This window comes from Pseudogymnoascus verrucosus (assembly GCF_001662655.1).
Source record: "Pseudogymnoascus verrucosus strain UAMH 10579 unplaced genomic scaffold scaffold_15, whole genome shotgun sequence".
NCBI lineage: Eukaryota > Fungi > Ascomycota > Leotiomycetes > Thelebolales > Thelebolaceae > Pseudogymnoascus > Pseudogymnoascus verrucosus.
The window spans coordinates 33,972-53,443 of record NW_017263666.1 but is presented as its reverse complement, the minus strand read 5'-3'; the positions used below and the strand labels follow the sequence as shown (position 1 = coordinate 53,443).

The 19,472-nt window shown below is 52.0% G+C and overlaps 7 protein-coding genes across 7 annotated transcripts; 4 read left to right on the top strand and 3 right to left on the bottom strand.

Moving 5' to 3' along the window:
• Positions 1-135: 135 nt before the first annotated feature.
• Positions 136-4,102, bottom strand: VE01_04963 (uncharacterized protein). The gene is made up of 3 exons (XM_059463656.1): positions 3,065-4,102; positions 1,175-3,016; positions 136-1,120 (listed from the first exon to the last, which is right to left on the bottom strand). The coding sequence occupies exons 1-3, from the start codon at positions 3,765-3,767 to the stop codon at positions 942-944; spliced, it is 2,724 nt and encodes a 907-aa protein (XP_059319791.1). The 5' UTR covers positions 3,768-4,102; the 3' UTR covers positions 136-941.
• RRD1 (peptidylprolyl isomerase) lies at positions 4,013-5,893 on the top strand. Its single transcript, XM_018274428.2, has 3 exons — positions 4,013-4,728; positions 4,781-5,132; positions 5,184-5,893. The coding sequence occupies exons 1-3, from the start codon at positions 4,061-4,063 to the stop codon at positions 5,619-5,621; spliced, it is 1,458 nt and encodes a 485-aa protein (XP_018131502.1). The 5' UTR covers positions 4,013-4,060; the 3' UTR covers positions 5,622-5,893.
• Positions 5,894-6,215: 322 nt separating this feature from the next.
• Positions 6,216-7,458, top strand: VE01_04961 (uncharacterized protein; the record flags this gene model as incomplete). The annotated part of the gene is made up of 4 exons (XM_018274427.2): positions 6,216-6,615; positions 6,729-6,917; positions 7,028-7,315; positions 7,367-7,458. Exons 1-4 carry the CDS (start codon positions 6,603-6,605, stop codon positions 7,456-7,458), a joined length of 582 nt encoding a protein of 193 aa, XP_018131505.1. The 5' UTR covers positions 6,216-6,602.
• A 1,492-nt stretch (positions 7,459-8,950) lies between these two features.
• On the top strand, positions 8,951-9,231 carry VE01_04960 (uncharacterized protein; the record flags this gene model as incomplete). Its single annotated transcript, XM_018274426.1, has 2 exons — positions 8,951-9,014; positions 9,071-9,231. The coding sequence occupies 2 exons, from the start codon at positions 8,951-8,953 to the stop codon at positions 9,229-9,231; spliced, it is 225 nt and encodes a 74-aa protein (XP_018131504.1).
• Positions 9,232-9,297: 66 nt separating this feature from the next.
• VE01_04959 (uncharacterized protein) lies at positions 9,298-9,800 on the top strand (the record flags this gene model as incomplete). Its single annotated transcript, XM_018274425.1, has 2 exons — positions 9,298-9,418; positions 9,457-9,800. The coding sequence occupies 2 exons, from the start codon at positions 9,298-9,300 to the stop codon at positions 9,798-9,800; spliced, it is 465 nt and encodes a 154-aa protein (XP_018131438.1).
• Positions 9,801-10,887: 1,087 nt separating this feature from the next.
• On the bottom strand, positions 10,888-12,577 carry VE01_04958 (uncharacterized protein). Its single transcript, XM_018274424.2, has one exon. The coding sequence runs from the start codon at positions 12,329-12,331 to the stop codon at positions 11,351-11,353; it is 981 nt and encodes a 326-aa protein (XP_018131439.1). The 5' UTR covers positions 12,332-12,577; the 3' UTR covers positions 10,888-11,350.
• Positions 12,578-14,590: 2,013 nt separating this feature from the next.
• On the bottom strand, positions 14,591-16,912 carry VE01_04957 (uncharacterized protein). The gene is made up of 3 exons (XM_018274423.2): positions 16,452-16,912; positions 15,818-16,338; positions 14,591-15,667 (listed from the first exon to the last, which is right to left on the bottom strand). Exons 2-3 carry the CDS (start codon positions 16,141-16,143, stop codon positions 14,938-14,940), a joined length of 1,056 nt encoding a protein of 351 aa, XP_018131434.1. The 5' UTR covers positions 16,144-16,338; positions 16,452-16,912; the 3' UTR covers positions 14,591-14,937.
• Between the last annotated feature and the right edge of the window lie 2,560 nt (positions 16,913-19,472).

Below are 19,472 nucleotides of genomic sequence, written 5' to 3'. Positions count from 1 at the left end.
CACGCGTCGGCTCAGGGGAGAGCTTCAAAGCCTAATTAGGCGAGTGGAAGTCACCGCCGGTTCGGTGTCAGGGGTCCATGAGGTTAGAGGCGTTATTGTGGTTGTCAAATTATTGCCAAAACCATCCCGAATCACCCCAAATCACACCCAAATCATCCAAAATAGTCACAAATCATTTCCTATAAACACGCTATTACTCTACTACCCGCTATTATTGTCACTATATTCAATATAGTCGATATAGTCGCTCTAATAGTAGCTTCAAAACATACCGACGCGACACCCGGCTTACCGCTCTTTCCGTCTGTATTTACTTCGTCATAATAACGAGTAACTTATTTATCCACGGCCAGCCATCGCAATTATTTGCTCCGAACTATATTGATTTACACACCGTGCCCTCGATGATGGGCCCAAGCCGCTCTACCATCTGCAATGTGGACCTTGCACCGTCCAGGACCCCCAGAAAAAACCCCCACTTTCTACACCCGCCCTGGCAGTCTGACGCTTCCTACTGGACCCTGAAAAAAGGGTTCTGCGCGTCGCGTTAGCCTACAACACATCAACCGCATCCAGCGTCACCGTTAGGCCGCTAACAACGAGCGCCGTGGAGTCGAATCCACTCGCCCCGACCACGACCCAATATGCCAGCTCAGAGCTCGTTTCGGAAGCCTGCCAGGAAGAAGAAAAAACTAAGAAAGCAGACTAGAAAATCTTCACGCATGTACGTCGTCACGGGTATCGTATGCACGATGCACGCGGTTCAATTTGGATAGCACGGCAAGATTGGTCGTCGTCACACAGTGGTGGTGGAAGACAGCGTGGAATGCACAGTGCCACGAACGTGTCCGGGCAAATAATATCATGGCTTCGTGAAATAGGGTATCTGGACAGTGTAAAGAAAGAGCCACTCTGACGCACACCCCGCCATCGCGCTGGTCTCACTCCCTCCCCCTGGGTAACATCTCGTTACCAATGATTTCAATCCACGCTGGGACTGGTATCCCTTTCGGCACATAGAGAGTCTCGATTATGACCCTCTTAAACTCTAATGCCTTCTCGAAAATCTCGTCGAAGCTCCTATCCAACCTCCTCGCAATATTTGGGTATTTATCAGGCCCTGCGCGTAGATTAGTTAAGTGAAACAGACAGCACAGTAGAAAATGAGACATACCTGTTTCCAACCTGAGCCCATCCGCCAGCACCTCGTACTCAGTCTTAGTCCAAGGTTTGGTGACAGGAGCGTTATTATTGCCAGCCGGGAACATCTCCACCCTCTCGTAGTCAATCTCATGCGCGTCATCTGCATCATAGCCCCTGAGCTGGCGCTGCTCCTCTCGTCTCAGCTTCGTAGCCCGTCTCTCGGCCGTTTCAAGCTTCTTCGTCAGCGCCTCCACTTCCTTCGCCAGCACGCTCACTTCCTCCTCTGCACGTATGCGGTGCGCCGTGATATTAAGCTCTTGCGCCTGGTGGGGTTCAGTCGGCTGTGGCGGTTCGGATGGCTGGGGTTTCTGAGACACCTGGGTGCCTGCCAACGGTACTGGAGCTAGCCCGTATTTCATCCTCTCTTGGTTGAATGCATCATTGATCTCTTCCTGTCGCCTCTGGTGCTCAATCTGAGCCTCTTCCGCCGCCAACCGTTCCGCCTCTTCTCGTTTTCTCCGCTCCCTCTCCAGTATGGGAGCTTGTCGCTCCGCTTCGGCCACATCTTCTCGATGCTGTAATTCTTGTTTGCATTGAATCTCGAAGCCTAGTAGGAGGGGCTTGATGCTCATGTATGGCCTTCGGATTGGAAGGGCAGTGTTATGGGCTGCTACTGGGCGATGATCTTTGTTATTCGGATCCTCGACTATGACAAGCAGCCTCGACACTAGTGATATGTACCGTAATATCTCCTTTAGATCAAAGGTGCCCGGAGGCCCCTCGGAGCCATATGTGAATATGGCTGCAGATGCTGCCCTGATGATGTCTGGCATGACGAACAGGAACAGATCTTTCAGCATTCTTTTGCGCCACTTCTCGCCTTTATCTCCGCCGTAACGAGCAGCAAGTTTGGCGGGATCGCAAAGCTTCTTCTCTATAATTCTCCGCACGGTGACTTCTAACCTGTCAAGGTCTCTGGCAGCTGAACAGAGCGCCTCGGTTCGAGCAACAGGATCGGGGTCTTCATGTTCGTCGAGGCCCTGGATTGACTCGTATGAAGAGATGATGTTCCTCGTTAAGACCTGTATCTCTTTTCCATCAAAAGTGTCGGCCTTCCTCAGGGGCTCTGTATCATTTTGTGTATCTTTGGGTTGATTCATCCCAAGTTTGTCAACCAACTCCGTGACCTTTATGATGTTGCTAGCGGCTATAAAGTCATTCCCAAAATAAGGGGACTTTATAGAGATTTGTAGTTCGCCTTGGCGCTTCCTCCTGGGAATTGCAGCATTGATAGGCGATATTCCTTCGGTCTTAGGTTTAAGTTCTTCTTCGGTCTTAGATTCAGCTTCTTCTTCGCTCTCAGGTTCAAGTTCCCCTTCGCTCCCACTATATTCGACACCGCTACCACTGTCTTCGAAGTCTTGATCGTCTGGGTCTTCTTTGTCCTCGACGGTTGCGTTTTTGCCTTTCTTTATACTCTTGGCGGTTGCATCGGACGGCCCCGAGGCGGCACTAGATTGTGATCCTTTGTCCGAGACGCTAGGTGTGGCTTCTGGCAATTCGTCTACGGCGTGGGGTTTCTGTAATGTTGGCGGACTCGCAGCTTCCTCGGCTGGGATGTCCTCCTCGGCGAGATTCTGATTGCCTGGGGTGCTGGGTCTGTCTCCATCCTCCGATTCATCGACCTCATCTTCTATAACCTTCTTATTTCTCTTGCGGCTCGCCCTCGGTGGCGGCTCGACACCAACTGTGCCACCACTCCGCTTCCGCTTGCCCGTGTCTTCAACCTTTCTCGAATAATCAATAGGTTCGACGATCTCACCAGACCCTCGACTCCTGGTGACTCTGGTTGGAGCTTCTGCCTTTATTTGTTCTGATTCTTTAAAAACGGTTACGAGCAAGTGGGGACTTGGTGCCTTACCTTTAGGAGGCGGCTTCTTTGCTGCTGCTGTATTATTCCTCTTGCGCTTCACGCCCTGAGCTTGTTTCGACTGAGTTCTGGTGGGCGTTGTCGCCGCCTTCTCTGGTGATGCATGTAGGTCGTAGACATCCGGTTTCCCAGAGCCTTGTGGCGATGGTTTGTACGTGTTGAGAGGCTGGTGCAGCACCGACGGGCGACTAAGTTTATTGGGAGCTTTGCTAGCTGAGGCTGAAGTGGATCGTAGTTGCATGTTGTCGTCTCTTGCCTCCGCGGGGCTTGTGTCGTCAGTGATGTCGTTGTCGTTTGGTCTGGAGCCGCTGCTGCCCAGAAGTCGCAAGCCCTCAGTGAATAACCCAGTAACTCGCTTCCGTATAGAAAACGGGGGGTCCTGTTGTGGCTCGTCGTCTTGTAAAGCTCGACTTGAGGTGCGAGGTGTGCTTGTGGCGTTGTTCAACACGTTAAGAACGTTGTCGCTGACGTCCTCGTCTTCGTCCTCTTCTTCTGGGTCTTCTTGTTCGGCATCTAGTTGCTCTCGGAGCAGTAACGAGAATTCGCCTTGGTCTTCTGTTGCGACAGAATCAGCAACTAACCGCTCTGCATAAACAAATTGCTCCCAATCACCGTCTTCCGCAACTTCCTCTTCATCTTGGTTTTGCTTGCTTGCGACGGCGACAGGCGCGCTGGTCGCATTCCGTCGCGCCATTGGAGAGGAACACCAAGACGAAAGCCCAGGCACTCAGATCTCAGTTAATTTCAAAGCTTAATTTATACTGTTGTCAATCCAAGTTACCATATTCAAAGCTCGACGTCGGTCCCGCAAGCCGAGCGCATACGTAGTTCCCAAGGTTCCTTTGTCGCGGATAGCTCGTCGTTATCGGTGGTAGACGCGACTCGCTTACCCTTCCCCCACGTCATGTCAACACAGAACATTCCATATGGCAGGGTCAACCCAACAGCTTCACAGCAGAAAGCCAACAGATTGCAACAATAATCAGTATGGCAGAAGCACATGGCGCCCGCGGGTCCGCACAAAGCAAGCTACCCAGGCTTTCAATAATGGACCTGTCGAAGCCGCATACCTTTATCAAGCCAGTGAAGAGGATCAATGAGGGGCACGATGTCCCCCACTTCCTCACCTCACGTGCATATAGTGACATAGGAACCTTTGTGATGCAGCTTGACACCGCTATGTGTCCTAGGAAAGTTGAGGTGGATGGTAAGACGCAAGTAAAGACATGGGAGCTGGGTAGCAGTGACTTCGCAGTTTCGGGATTAGTAAAGGAGATTCAAGAGATGCTGAAGACGATCGAAGCTATCATCGATGAAGCACCTCCAGATACTGGGCCGAGGAGGTTTGGAAATATCAGTTTCAGGAGGTGGCATGAGCTTCTTGAGTCCAGGGTGGGCACGATTCTGAGGCGGCATGTTCCTGTTGAGATTCTCGATGCTGGGTCACCGGGAGAGGCTACCGCGGAAGATGAGCTTACTTCATACCTGCTGGGCGGGTTTGGGAGCTCACAGAGGCTAGATTTTGGTACAGGCCACGAGCTGAGTTTTCTGGCATTCTTGGGATGTCTATGGAAGCTTGGTGGGTTTACGGCAGGAAACGAAATATCTGATGATGGTCGTTTGGAGAGGAGTATAGTACTTGGGGTCTTCGAACCGTAGGTTGTGGCATTCCTAAGTTATTTTCCTATGCTAAATTTCATTTTTCAGTTACCTGAATGTTATCCGTCGATTAGTTCTCACGTATTCCCTCGAGCCCGCTGGCTCTCACGGCGTCTGGGGTCTGGATGACCATTTTTTCTTATCTTATATTTTTGGATCGGCTCAATATAGTCCTGCAATCCAAGATGGACAGCCCATGCCAGTAGAGGGATCACTACCAGATGCACCGAACCCTGCGTCTGTCATCAAGAAAAATATTGTTGACCAAGAGAGAAAGAAGAATATGTACTTCGCGGCCATTGGCTTCATCAACGATGTCAAGACGGGGCCGTTCTGGGAGCACAGTCCAATACTCTTCGATATATCTGGGGTGCGCGCGGGTTGGGGGAAAGTCAACAAGGTATGTGAATGCATTTCAAAGCCCGTCTGAACCTTTCTAACAAAGCGCCAGGGCATGATCAAAATGTACAATGCCGAAGTGCTGTCCAAATTCCCAGTGGTCCAGCACTTCAACTTCGGGTCTTTGTTCAGCTTTGAGCGCGATCCAAATGCAGCAGCAGCTGCCGCCACAGTACACACATCCAACCAGCCATCATCCCACACCATCTCCGTCAGCGGAAACACGAGCGGTGCGCCGACAAGTCGTCCAGTGCCGCAGGAAGGTACACGCGCTCCATGGGCCAATGCTCCAGCCACTACCATCCCAAATGCTCCTCCTCAGGCGGGTGTAGCAACGGCAGCACCGTGGGCAAAGCCTGCTTCTGCTGCTCCTCCCCAAGCTGATGGCTCGGTGCCAACTCGTGCTCCTTGGGCTGCGTCGGGGTCCGGCTCGGCGCCACTGCCAGGTAATGTGCCGACAAGAGCGCCGTGGGCAACAGGGCCCAGGTGAACTGTAGCCAGGCGAACTATAGATAGTAATGCATAAAGCATTTAGTATAATAGCCATCCCTCCAGAGCTCATCCGGATCATAAATAGCATCCCATCGCATCTCGTTGCATCCCATCTGGCTCTATAGGCAGCATATAAGCAGGGGAAATAATGATGCGCTATCAAGCCTCTTGAAAATCTTAACTGTGGATCTTAACGGTCTGGTGTCTCATCACCCCATCTTCCCATCTCACCATTGTATTCCGTGCATGCTCACCAACCAACCAACAACCCCTATGCAAGTTAATTTGTCAATGTGGACGATTGATCGCACGATAAGGCTCACCGTCGCTGATAGAAGTACCACAAACCACACGTACCACCGCATTACTATGGTAATCTGACGCCAGTGAGACATTTCCCCGGACCTGGTGGACCTGTGTGCTTATCTAATCCCGTGTACAAGCTTTCCCCTTGTCTGATGTATAGTTAGTGCAGTTAGTACAGGGCAGTGCATGCATGCCATGCCGTACATCGTACAGCGTACTACATACAGTACATCGTACATCCAACAATAAGTCGTTCCTGCCAAAGAAATTGGCTCTGGCTCTGGCTCTGGATTTTTGTTGGGAATACGACATAGGTAAGATCTGAAGAACGCCGCCGTATCTCAAATATTTCCTCCCGTAAGACGCGCTCCATGAAGTCCAAAGCGTATCGCCCATTCTCTTGCGACGCTTGCATGGGCCCATCTCCCTTAGTATAGCCCCGTCTCAATTTAAGCCACAAATTAACCTAACCCCAATTCGACCGTCGCTTGGTGCTCGGCGCCGTCGAGCTTGGGGTATATCTCGCTCACACTCTCATCTCCCCAACATTCACAACAATAACCGCTCCGCGCACACGCAAAGCCCACCTCGACCTTCAAGCTCACGCCTTGCGCATCCTTCTTCAACTCCCTTATACCATCACCCTCAAGTTTCCAACCACCCAACCGTCATCATGCCTGGCGTTCGTAAGTCTCCCTCGTCGCGTGCGCACCTTCAAACCTCACCCCGACCTTCCTGACCTTCTCGTACAACGCGCCACGCGCCTCACCCCAAACACACCCGCTGACCCCTTCCACAGCTCCCAATGCGATCGCCAACCTGAAGGCCAAGTGCAAGAGCTTCTTCAAGTCCAGCAAGAAGTCCAAGACCACCGAAGCCAAACCCGCCGCCGCAGCTGCTGCTGCCCCAGCCGCCGTAGCTGCCACCGCAACCACGGACGACAAGCCGACCGAGACCGCGCCCGCGGCCGCTGCACCAGCTGATACCGGTATGTGGATCCGAAATCCGTAGAACGATCTTGGCGACATCCTGGAGAAGTGGGGATATAGAGTCGCAGGACAAATATCCCGATGTAATTGCGGCGCTAACGAACCTCAGCTGTTGCCACCGAGGCTGCCCCCGTCGCCGAGGCTGCCAAGGCCGTCGACGCTGCTGCCCCTGAGACCGCTGCCCCAGCTGCTACCATTACTGAGGCCGCCCCAGTCGCTGAGGTTGCCCCAGTCGTTGCTGCCCCTGAGGCCGCTGCCGCCCCAGCTGCTACCATCACTGAGGCTGCTGTTGCCCCAGTTGCTGAGGCCGCCCCAGTCGAGGCTGCTGCCCCAGCTGCCACTGAGGAGGTCGCCGCTGTTGCCGCCCCAGTTGAGGAGAAGGTTGAGGCCGCCGCCGGTAAGAATCCTTTGTTCGCTTGAACCTGACTTAGACTAACCCTTTCACCAGCCCCAGTCGCCGAGGCCGTGCCCGAGACCGCCGCCGCCGCCGAGACCAAGGTCGAGGAGGTCGCTGCTGCCCCAGCTGCCACTGCTGCCTAAATGCACTCCACGTTGCCTCCCTGCCTCCGCACGCGCGCACCTCGATTGTGCTGATATGTGTGTGTGGGGCCAGGGACGCTAACGAGTCTCATGTCTTTTTATGTGGCGCGAAGCCTGCCTTTTGTTGTCGTGTTCTATCTCTCGTTTATACCCGCGCGTGGCGCCGAGATGGATCGATGATACCCTGCGGAACCTGGATCTCTGTGTTGTGCCGCGCTACGATAGTTAGTTGTGGTTGAATGGAGAAGTTGTTAATGTATTTGTCTGGTGTGTGTGGCTTACTTTGGTGAATGTGATTTGTGGGTGTTATGTGGGTGTCGTATGGTGATCGGACAATCTGTGAGTTTACTCTTGAGGTGAGTTCTTTCTTGGGTCGGGTTCGTTCTTGGGTTGGTTTCTTTCTTTGGCCAAGTTCCTTCTTCATGGTTTCTTTCTTTAGTCGAGTCCATTCTTCTATCGAGTGCGGTCTCATTCTAATCTCGTTCTTGTGTTCGTTGTTGTCAGTGTTGTGTGTGAACCGTCGGTTTGATTTCGTGTAGTTGTTTACGTGACGAGAGGTGCTCAGCTTGCTCAAGCTAGTTGAAATGGAAAAGGAGAACCCCGCTAGCTCTATTTCAACGAATATAATGTCGTTGAGATGCTCCGCTTGCTCTCACCGAGCCTGCATGTTAGCCTGATCTAGGAGGGCGTTCCGTGCACGCTGAATTTATTGGCCGACTGAGCTGTCAGATATCAAAGCCTGGAGTCATTAATTGATCAAACCGCCACGGCTTAAGCGTCTGCTTGTGCCCAGGTGCTTGCGGGCGAGCTTACCAGCATGATAACTGACCTGCGGGCCTCGTATGTCCGTCGGCCCTGGGCATTTTCTGCTTCTCTCAGTTGTCTTGGGCTAGCTTGTCGAGGTGAAGGTAAGCGTCCAGTGAACCCGAGAGCCTGTCCCAAGTTGGGTGCTTGTTCGAGGTTTCTTTGATGGAAACATTTGCTTAGTGGACGAGTTTCGTGGAAAGGTGATTGCCCGATCTCGTACTGTCTGTCTTGCATGTTTACTCATATATATAGAGAGAGCGAGAGAGAATTGCCGTTTCTATTAGCGTTTCTATAATCAGTTCTACGAGTACGATCACCTACGACTACCATCACTTATTCTACTGCGACCACTCCTACCAGTTCCATCACTTCTACGAACATTCTGCGGCTGGTGAATAATCTTGACAAAAGAGGCCTTTTGCTTGCCTATGACGCCGCAAGATCTAAGGTGGCCTTACAATATGTGTCACACAAGTCCAGTTCTACAAATGCTTGGATCTAGGGGTCCATTTAACGGCACGTAGCTGTTAGTCCGGAGGTTATCTAAAATAGCTTATGACTCCTATGATCTAGCATATTGTTATAAGATCTGGATAAGCCACCTTCATTTTTATCCAAATAACTTACTCTTCTACCACAGACACTTGCCACATCCCAACTCAGCAGACATATCAAGTTCGCCACCATGACTATACACTGCAAAACGAGAAAGTTGGTTTCAAACACTTCGTCCTCCAAGAGTCCTGATCGTATGTTAATCTCGCCCCTTATCTATAATTTACCATACTAATCCATCTCTCCACAGTTGGTCCTTGCTCCATCGAGCAATACGTCGCCAAAAAGGACCGTTTTCGATTCGCCCCAACAAACAAGATCCCCGTTTCCTGGCCTCATGACGATAAAACTCGCCCTTTTACGGTTGATCGATTAGCCCTCAACTCAGCGACACAGACTCAGGGAGCCTAGGGGCGGTAGTAAACTTTCAACCTCGAGGCGGGGGAGAGCCGCAAAAGTGTCTTCTAAGATCCTACCATGCCGTTGCTTCAGGAGATCCTATTGGCCGGGCTGTTAACGATGAGCTCGGCATTGGCTTTGACGGACGGGCAGTGGGCCGGCGAATCGAAATCGCGTATCCCGCGTGTTGCGACGGGGAGTATACGAAGGAACAACTTGCTGAGTATGCTAAAAAAGGTACACGCCTTAAGAAATTCCATTATGCGAGTCTTGTGGCCCTCATTGAGCGAGAGGGGGTGATTGGGGAGGTTATCCATGCATCAGGTCTGCGACACAGCAGCGCTGGAGAGAAACGCCATCGTATGGACTGGGCGTTAGTTGCACTCCACCCCTCCAAGGATGCGGTGCTCAACACGCCACCCGACGACTCAAAATTTAATTACACGATTTCCCGCGTACCAGAGTTCGCTTACCACTATAGAACCGAGCCCGGCGATGTCATTTCACGGACCAGCGATCCCGTGGCATTTTCCTGGGCTGGGAAGGTTCACGCCGGCGCATGGGGACTGCTGGGCGGGTGAATAGCATGAAGCGGACGGTGTGTTGGGGTGATGGCGTGGTCTCGAAGGAGGTTGAGGTGATATCTTTTAAATGGGAGTTTGCGGAAGGTGGTGATGATGGATCGATGGTGTTTAATGTCAAGAAGGAATGGGTTGGGATGGTAGTCGGGAGTGATTCTGAATATGCTGGCTACATTACCCCCGCTGCTGACATTATTGCCGATATCGAGGCAAGAACGGGAGGGACTATCACTCTAGTCTAGTCGATATCAATGTTACGTTTTATACACTATTTCTGTCCACTGCCATCCGTTCTTTCCTCTTTCGTAAGCGCTCATGGAAAGCCACCATGGGATCTATCCCAAAAGTATCGCCATAGCCAAAATACCTATCAATTTGCTGAAGAAACATAACCGAAGGCTGAACATCCGGTTTCCTACTCTTTAAATATTCCAAGGCAGCCCTGGAATTTGACTTATTCTGGTGGCAGAGATAAGCCGTGACTGCAGCCGCTGAACGGTTAACCCCAAGTGCACAGTGAACAAGCACTCTGTTTTGGGGGTGCTGGAGCGCGGCATTGATGAACTGTAGGATCAGTTGGATATAGGGCGTGATATCGTCCCAGTCGAGTAGTTGGATGTGGAGGATCTCCGGTCTGGGAGAGGCATGGGAGCCGTATTCGTGTGGTGTCATGCACAGGTTGAGAACACATGTGTATTTCTTGTCGATCTCGTCAGGAAATGATGAGAGGTAGAGGCCCCGTATTACCTCTACTGCAGGTTTATTTTTCTCCATCTTTATATCGGTATTATTTAGTTGGCGTGGATTCAAGTATATTTTTGAAAGAAAGTGCAAGTTTTTCTATTAAGAGAAAACTAAAATAATAGTAGTACGCGGATTCATATTAACACATGATTATCGTCCAGGACCATGGTTTACTGGACCCTTGCGAGCTATTATTCTCTTATAAGCTATAGTATTCGTGTCAACTAAGAGTCTGAAGATTGGATGTTCATGGCTTGGAATTAATACCAGCAACTTGAACTGGCGGTCACCACACAAGGTATATTACCGCAAGGATTGTTGCCCGTACGTCCCCAAGACTCAACACCAGATTGCAGCGCAGTATCTTGGGATTTGTCCCTAGTTATGCCTATGTTATGAACGGAGCCGACTGTATTAATGCGCTCTAAGATGACCACCGACGATATTTGCACCGTTATTAGGGGTGGATTTACACACCACATCTGATACATTCCGGACAAGCACATCTGCTTCGTCACCTTCATCGATACCACCTCAGCGGCTTCATTCTACGTGCTTTCTACGTGCTGGGCAGTTTACAGGGCCTCACAATCTATAACAGACGCCTAAATATCGACTAGAGTAAGCACTTTGGTGCTCTCCCAATATAACTTGTCTCTCTCGTCTCGGTTCTGAGTAACCGGCTTATTGATTGTAGACCTGTTTGATTAGCCCCTTTATCTGAATTATATTTGCTGTAAACTTAGCTGTTATGGGCAATCCCTCGGGATCTTTTGCCAACTGGATAACTTCTAATCCCAAAACGATCAACGAATGGGTAGAACAAATAGAAATCCAAATCCACCAACCTTCACAACCACCCACCCCTCCCCATCTTCCCCATCCCACCCCCCAGCAACACACTCCACCACCCCATCCACCAAATCGAACCCCCCCACCACCTCCCCCGTCTCACACCTCACAATCGCTCTCCCCCTCATATCATCTCTCACGTCCCCAAAAACCGCACACAGCGACCTAACCTCCCACTCCTCAAACCCAACCGCCTCGCCACCACCACCCATCGGCGGCCGCGGTTTAGCATACACCTCCCCGAACACTAGAAGCGCCACGCCCCCTTCTCCTCCGACCTCGAACCAACTCCCTGACCTCGCGCCCCGCAGCCGCGGACACTCCATAATCCTGGGCATCGACGCGCAAAACGACTCCTCGGCGTGGTGATACAGCATCGTCCTCCCCCCCACAACCCCAGGCAGGGAGCCAGGCTTATACTCCCTCCCATCCCTGACCTTAAGCTCCGCCACACTCCAGTAGGGCATATACACCACCTTCTGCACCGCAGCCAGCGGTTCCAGCGCCCTCAGTATCGCAGCATTCTGCTCCTTGGTCGGGAACGTCATTTCCCCCCACTTCACCTCCGGACACGGATTAGGCACGCGCGGATTAGCGTAGTAGAGTCTGGGCATGAGATACCGCCACGGGTCCTCGCCGGGGGGGTGAAAGATAAGCGGCATGCCTCCCAGGGTGAGGGGGGCGGGATTGGGAGGAGAGGAGGAGGAGATCGCGGTGAACCAGCCGGGTTGCATTAATGTGCCGCCGCCGAATTTCTCCTTGCACCATTCGTATTCGGGATTTTTGGGCATGCGGTACTGACGTGAGACGGGGTCCCAGAGTGTGAATGGCGCGATGTCGCTGATGTGGCGGGCGCCCCAGTCGCCGGGGTTGGTCCATGTTGGGCGATCTAGATGTGCGTCGCTGGACTCTGCTGGGAGGCGGGGAACGCTCATCTGGAGTTATGTGGGGTGACAATTATCTGGGCAAGAAGAGCGGGTGGGTGAGAAGAAGCGGCAAAGGTAACTCTGTGTTGGATGGGAGCTGTTATGGTTATTCTTCGTGGTTAGTGGAGTTAGATAGCTTTGCAGGTCACAACAACACGTTTCGCCACCGGATAGAATTAAATATAAACCTTTATTCCTTGCAGGGAAAGTGCAAATGACAAGATCGTTCCTTCCATTTATATCTCCTGATTAATGACGCCATGGTCGTGCCCTGCCTGCCTAAACTATCTATGGAATGAGTCGAAGCTAGTGTTTAAGCCTTTGAGTGAGTCTATTTTAACTGGTTCTTGTCAGGCTAAGAGGTGGCTCTTATCATTATAATATGTAGTATTATGAGCTGTTCTACAAGTATGATACTATGACCCGCCTGCACGGATACGACTACGTACTGGGAATCACGACGGGGTGGGCTAATAATTATGGATAATTATATTCAAATGTTTTTTTAAATTATATTCCAAGTCGAACGAAGAGTCTCAAATTATTCTCCAGAAGTACAGAGCAATACATCTAACTCCCACACAACCTATCCCTGGTGAAGAGCGAGGTCCACACGAAAATCGACAGGGAAGGAGAACCAAATATAACATACATGACAAGCAAAACATCCGAGCATGAATGCTTCCTCCACAAAACTGCCAAGAAAATATATAAAAATATATAACAAAGCCCAGAGGCGAAAAATAAACGGGACGGGTTGTCGTAAACCGCAAAAAAACTCGCTCAACTAGGGCCCAATGGGCGGACGACGAGAGCGGCGTTTGTTATCGGTGCAGCTGGAAAGGCCATGAGGGTGAAGCTTGACCCTCCCGCCGGGGGGGGGGGGGGGGGGTTAGTGACAGGTTGCGGAGAATCGTGACAGGATAAGAGAATGGTGACAGAATAAAGGTATAGTGACAGGATACGGGCGTGGTGACAGATGAGAGGCATACGATGACAGGGTAAGGGCATCGTGACAAGTTATAGGGGAAGAGAGAGCGACAGACACAGATTCCGGCGAGCAATTTTGCAACCGTTGATTTTATCCCTGAGATCTCGGAGGGTTGTTAGACGTCCAGCCTACCTTCGCAAGAAAGTTCTACAATTTATATGGCCTTGACGGGCGTGGCGGCGAGGGTGAAATGTTGTGTTCGGCAAAGCTGGGTAGTTGATGGTTTCTCGGGACGTCAACTCTGGCTGTGCGGTTTGTGGAGTGAGTCGAGGCTGGTGTTTATACTCTGGGACTGGTATAATATGTTACCCGTTCCTTGTGAAGTTGGATTTATATTATCACACCTGCGCAGAGTATATAAATCTCCATTCCCTTCTCACATCCGTTGCAAATCGAATCTCTCACTCATACTACCCATATCATCCCAAATACCTCAAAATCCAAGCCCAACCATCACAACCCTCATCCCACAACTCCCCTCACCCTCCAAACCACCTCACGATCCTCCCACTCCTTCATCCCCCCTTCCACAACAAACCTCATCGAAAATCCAATCCTCTATTCCTCTATTTTATAACACCCCACCACATCGTCGTCACCACCTCACCCACCCAACCTCTCCAACCTCTCCACCCACACCCTCCCACACCACCAGCCCGGAAAAACCCTCCCCCGGGCCACACCATTTCTCGGCCCCGGCCTCCGTCCAATATTGCCTACTATCGTGAAGGCGCCCCACCTCACGATACCCTCACATCCTCATCCCATCCCGTTCCACTTGTTTTAGGCCCCTGCTTTTTATCGCCACCCCAGTACGTACCCGGATGTAACCGCTGGTTCACGATCCCCTCATTTTCCGGCGCCCGGGCAGGAGGTCCACACACACCTTTTTTCACGATGGCATCAGGTTCCACTCACACCTCGAATTTTAAGCTTGTATTCCCTACTGCAGTAGTCTGGTTTTCCTTCACGATACCTTCATCGTCGGGGCGCCGTCCCACACTTTATTAAGGTTTTTGGGTACCCAGGTACCGGGACTTGAAGAAATGAGGGTATCGTGACATGGTGGTGCTAGACTAGCCTTGTCCAAAACCTAAATCTGATGTCTCTCGATGTTTCGAGAGTGGATCAATCGATCGTGATGGGAGGGCGGCAAAGGCGGCGACCTTTCGATGTCGATTCTTATATAAACATTTGCGACGGGTGGGATTTCGAGATGTAACTATTCACACTTCCATATTCACAAAAAGTCAAAAACGTCTGAAAGGTATCAAAATCAGAGTGTATGTAATTTGTATTACCCCCCCCTTCAAATTCTTCTTCTTCTCAAATACCATATCCGTAATCTACTTTGTATATCCTCCTCTCCCACCCACCAGTTTTTCAACCCTTTTCCATCCGCCCCGCCCAAGATAGAATTAAAACGCAGGGGAAACTAAAAAAAAACGACGCCGTTTTCAGAACAAAAAACGCCCCAGTGCTGCTAGATTTCTTCCATAAAAAAAAGCAAGCTTGGATCATCTACCTCCTCCTCTTCCCATCCTCGAAGAAAACAACAGACAAGAAGCGATGCGACGCGACGCGAACAATACTTCAGAGGCACGACAAGCTGTCAGTGGATAATTTACCACAAGCTGTAACCGCCATCACACTTGATCTCGGAGCCAGTCATGAACGAGCTAGCATCCGACGCCAAGTAAACCGCCAATCCGTTCAGCTCATCCACATTCCCCAGCCTGGCCTGAGGAGTCAAGCTAGTCCAGATCTTCTTCTGCGCATCGAGCGCCGGCACGCGGTTGAGCGCCGTGTCCATGTAACCGGGGGAGATGGAGTTGACACGGATACCGTACTTGGCCCACTCAGCAGCCAGCGAGCGACCGAGGTGGACAACACCCGCCTTGGAGGCGTTGTAGCACGACTGCTCCTGGGGGTAGTTGACGATGGAACCAGACATGCTGGCGATGAAGACGATAGATCCCGGCTTCTCGGCAGCAATCATGGACTTGGCGACAGCCTGGGCCATGAGGAAGGAACCAGTGAGGTTGATGTCGATGAGGCGGCGGAACATGGCGTGGTCGTAGTCCTCGGCCTTGATGTTGGAGTCGGCAATGCCGGCGGAGTTGATGAGGACGTCGGGCGCGCCGAAGGTCTCGACGACCGCGTTGACGGCCTCGATGATGGCGCCACCGTCGCGGACGTCCACCTTGTAGAATTGCACGGGGATACCGGTGCGCTCGTGGAGCTCGGCGGCGGACTCGTCGCCGAGGGTCTGGTTGGCGTCGAAGATGACGAGGGCGCGGGCACCGGCTTCGGCGCAGGCTTCAGCGATGGAGTTACCAAGACCGCGGGCTCCGCTGGGAGATATTAGTTGTTGTTCAAAATTAAATTGTGTGGTTTTCGGGCTTGGTGATGCTTGGTGTTTTTGGTGTGGAAGTGAGAAATTCACCGCCACCACCACAAAACCAGCATCCCCAAATTCACCCGGATGAGAGAGAAAAACTTACCCAGTAACAATAACGACCTTATCCATAACGGTCTGCTTCTGGATGCTCTTGGGCAGCTTGGAGAACAGAGCCTTGCTCAACGGCGCGGCGCGGAGGCCAGCCTCCTCAGCGGGGACCTCGATCTCGGGGTCGTTGCGCACTGGGATGGTGCTGCGCTGGGGAGCGTGCGACTCTGGGTCGGCGTAAGAGGAGACTGGGATCTGCTTCTCAGCGATGACCTCGCGGCGGAGGAGACGCGCAGAGGTGGAGAGAGGGCGAGCTGCCATGGTGGCAGGGCGAGTTGCGGCCGCCGCAGCGCGGAAGACGGAGGTGCGGATTGCAGACATGTTGTATGATTTTGTATATTTATGTCGGAATGTGAGATTCGTAGAGAGTTGTATATATATATATAAACTTCTGAATTCAAGCTCAAAAACACTCTAGGGGGGAAGTGAAATTGAGGTAGGCTTCGAAGTTCACGACGACTCAACAAGTTCGAGGGGTGTGGACTGTGAAGATTTTCGAGGGGTGTTACAAAAGTTCTAGAAACGAAAATAACAACGGTCAGCTGATTGTTCACTGACACCCGCCACCGAGACAACAATGGATCTCGGGCAAGCAGTGGCGTGGGGGGAGGCGCGGAAGTGAGACTGACCTGACTCTGGGAAACTGGGGCAAATGAAGCTCCTTTGTTCGAAATTATAGAAAGATGAAGTTTGATGGTATAGATCGATTGCTCGTTCTTTTTCGTTTGTGTAGGTGGGAAACAAGATTGTTGTAAGAAGGTGGCAGCAGTGAGAGTTTGTACGACCTTTTCAAGAAAACGACCGAAGATAGCGTGTGGAAGTAGATGGATGAGAGTGGATGGAATCGAGGAGATGATCCTTTTCAATTATGTGTCGTCTTTTAGTAGTAGATGGAACGAAAGAGGGCAAACTCCGTGGTGAAGCGGGGCAGTGACGTGAATTCAAAGAGAAGACGGTTTAGGGCTTGAGGTGGATGTCGGTGAGGAGTGAGGGTTGACGGTTGAGAGTGGGAAAATATGGATTGAATAGAGGAAGGAGGGAGGGGCAGAAGGGGGGCGTTGTGGGCGAGTGGGCTTATATATGGAAGGATGGATGATCGGAAGGGTAAGGGAAGGGAGGGGGGGAGGTGGGAAGGGCGGGGCGGGGAGGGGCGGGAGTTTGTTAGTTTTTGAGTTAGTAGTATAAGTGTGTAAGAAGTTGTGGAGATATTAGTTGAGTGTGATAGTGAAGGGGCGAAGGGAGGGAGGTACTGGTAGCATTTTGGTGGGTTGGGTGAGAAGGCGACGGGGAGGTGGTGGTGGTAGGTGTGAAAAAGAGAAGGGGGAAGGGGCGCAAGGCTGGCGTGCTTTTTTTGGTGTGGTTTGGTGTGATTTGGTGTGGTTTTGGTGGTTGTTGATGGGTGGGATGGGATGGACATGGACCACAACCACCGAGTCGTGTACGTACCTTCGTCCGAGATACGTACTGGAGCTACTTGACAGACTTTCAGCACCATCCCCCTCGTAATGGCTAGCTCGAGGCCCATTCTATATTAGATTAGCGTGGATGAGCACACACTAGTGCAGTCTATGCAGTGTAGCTCGGTAGCACGGCACTCAGGCGTGTGAGCCGCAAGGTTGCGTTAGTTGGTTTCTGGGCAAAACTGCAGTTCTGTACTACTTTACTAGTCAGGGCTAGTCAGGTTTCTCGACTCTTGTTGTACCCACCCCCTGTCTACAACTACACTCCGTACACTCTGACCCACATCCCGTATCCACCATAGAGAAGAGACGGTGGCAAGGGTGTGTGGTGGTGTGTGGTGCTGTTTGGATGAGTGAGGTCGAGTCGGCACATGTACGTACAAAAACTCTACTCCTACACCTGCGTACGTACATACAGAACACAGAACAGGGCACAACCAACGGGTACTCCGAACAGCAAGTTGTACAGTACAGCAATCCTTCTTGTGTGTCCTAAAATAAAAAACCCCCGATTACTCGTAAGCACCACCCACCACGAAACCCATCCCATCCCATTCAAGTCCCGTCTTGCCTCCCCTCCATTCTTCCTTCCTTCCTTCTTCCTCTACCTCTGCGCCCTCACAGCCCCTCACGCCATGGACCCCTAAACCCATCCCCCATCTCCCGTCACCACCACCACTCACCGCATCACCCATCACGTCCACCTCACCATCGCCCATCAAAACACCCACCACCACCACCAATCCTCCCCCCCACTCCGCGCTGCAAATCGCCATCTCGCGATCCAGAAGCTTTCCCATAGCACCAGCCAGCCAGCATCAGCCTCAACGCATCCGTGCGCACCCTGCTCAGCTTCCCCTGTCTTCTTCGACAACAGGGATACGACAAGAAAGTCTTCTGGACAGAAGGCGAAACCAGAACTGCAACGAAGCCGTCCACGCACCGGGATTTCTAAAAGGGGACCACTAAACACAATAAGGCATAGTCGACGGGCTACATTTAGTATGTACCTCCCCTCCCCCCTTACCCATGTCCTCCCAGTGGCGGGCTAGACGGGGCTAGGCGGTCGGGCCGCTTAGTGGTCCGTTGAAACGCATCATGTGGTTGTTACAGAAATTTTGTTTTTTTCTCTCTTCCCCTCCCTTCCTTCTTTTCTTTCCTTAGCAGAGGAAAAAAAAATTACTAGCTTCGGTCGGGACCCGGGGGTGCGGGTTGAAGGGGGTGGGTGGGGTGGACGGGGGGCGCGGATGGATGTGCATTACGAGGGGCGTGTGCAGATGTGCGTGGACGGATGGGTGCAATATCATCTACTCCTATGGTATGGATGACTGGGCTTGGGGATGTAGATGTAGATGCCGGATATTACAACCGCAGGCGCGCGCAGTACCGGTCGGGGATACGTACCCTGATACATCACGGCGTGCAGCAGTGGTGGTGGTGTGCTGTGCTGTGCTCCAGTTCTTGGTGGTGTGTGATTAGATTAAGGTACGAACCACGACTGGCTGCGTGGCCAGAAGCGTGTCACCCGGAGGCGTTGTCTAGAGGCGTCCATTTTCTGGAAACGACGTTGGGCTGGGCTGGCTGGCTGGCTGGCTGGTGAACCGGTGTGGCTGTGGCTGAGGGCGGGATGGATGGCTATACGAATAGGCCATTTGTTAAGGATAGTGATGGATTGGGGTGGTTTATTCGTCAATTCGTCAATTCATGAGGAAAGACTGTTACACACTTCCCATATCCATCCAGGAATCCGTAACCCTACACCACCACACCCCCTTCCATGGTGCTGAAAAGCTACGTACCCACACCTCCAACCGCACAGACCAACCCACCCCGAACATCCCACAGACCACCACCTCGCTTCTCGCCTCACTCCTCACTCACCGCCATCATACTTCCCCGACCACTCTGTACCCTCATTTCCGAACCTTGGATCCCGTGCCACGCAGAAAAAATGTACGCACGGTTGTTGAGCTGCGCTGGGCTCCGCTGCACTGTCTGCCTGTCTGCCTGTCTGCCTGTTCTGCGGCGCGCTTCCTGGGTGGCGGGTGCGCGAGGGGTGGGATCCGATGGATGGGGATGATGGGGCGCGGAGATGGGATGTGGGGGAGATTGGTGGTCAGGTGAGTGATGGTGTGAGAAACTCATGGATGGGGAGAGATGAGACTATGGGGATGAGACTATGGAGATGAG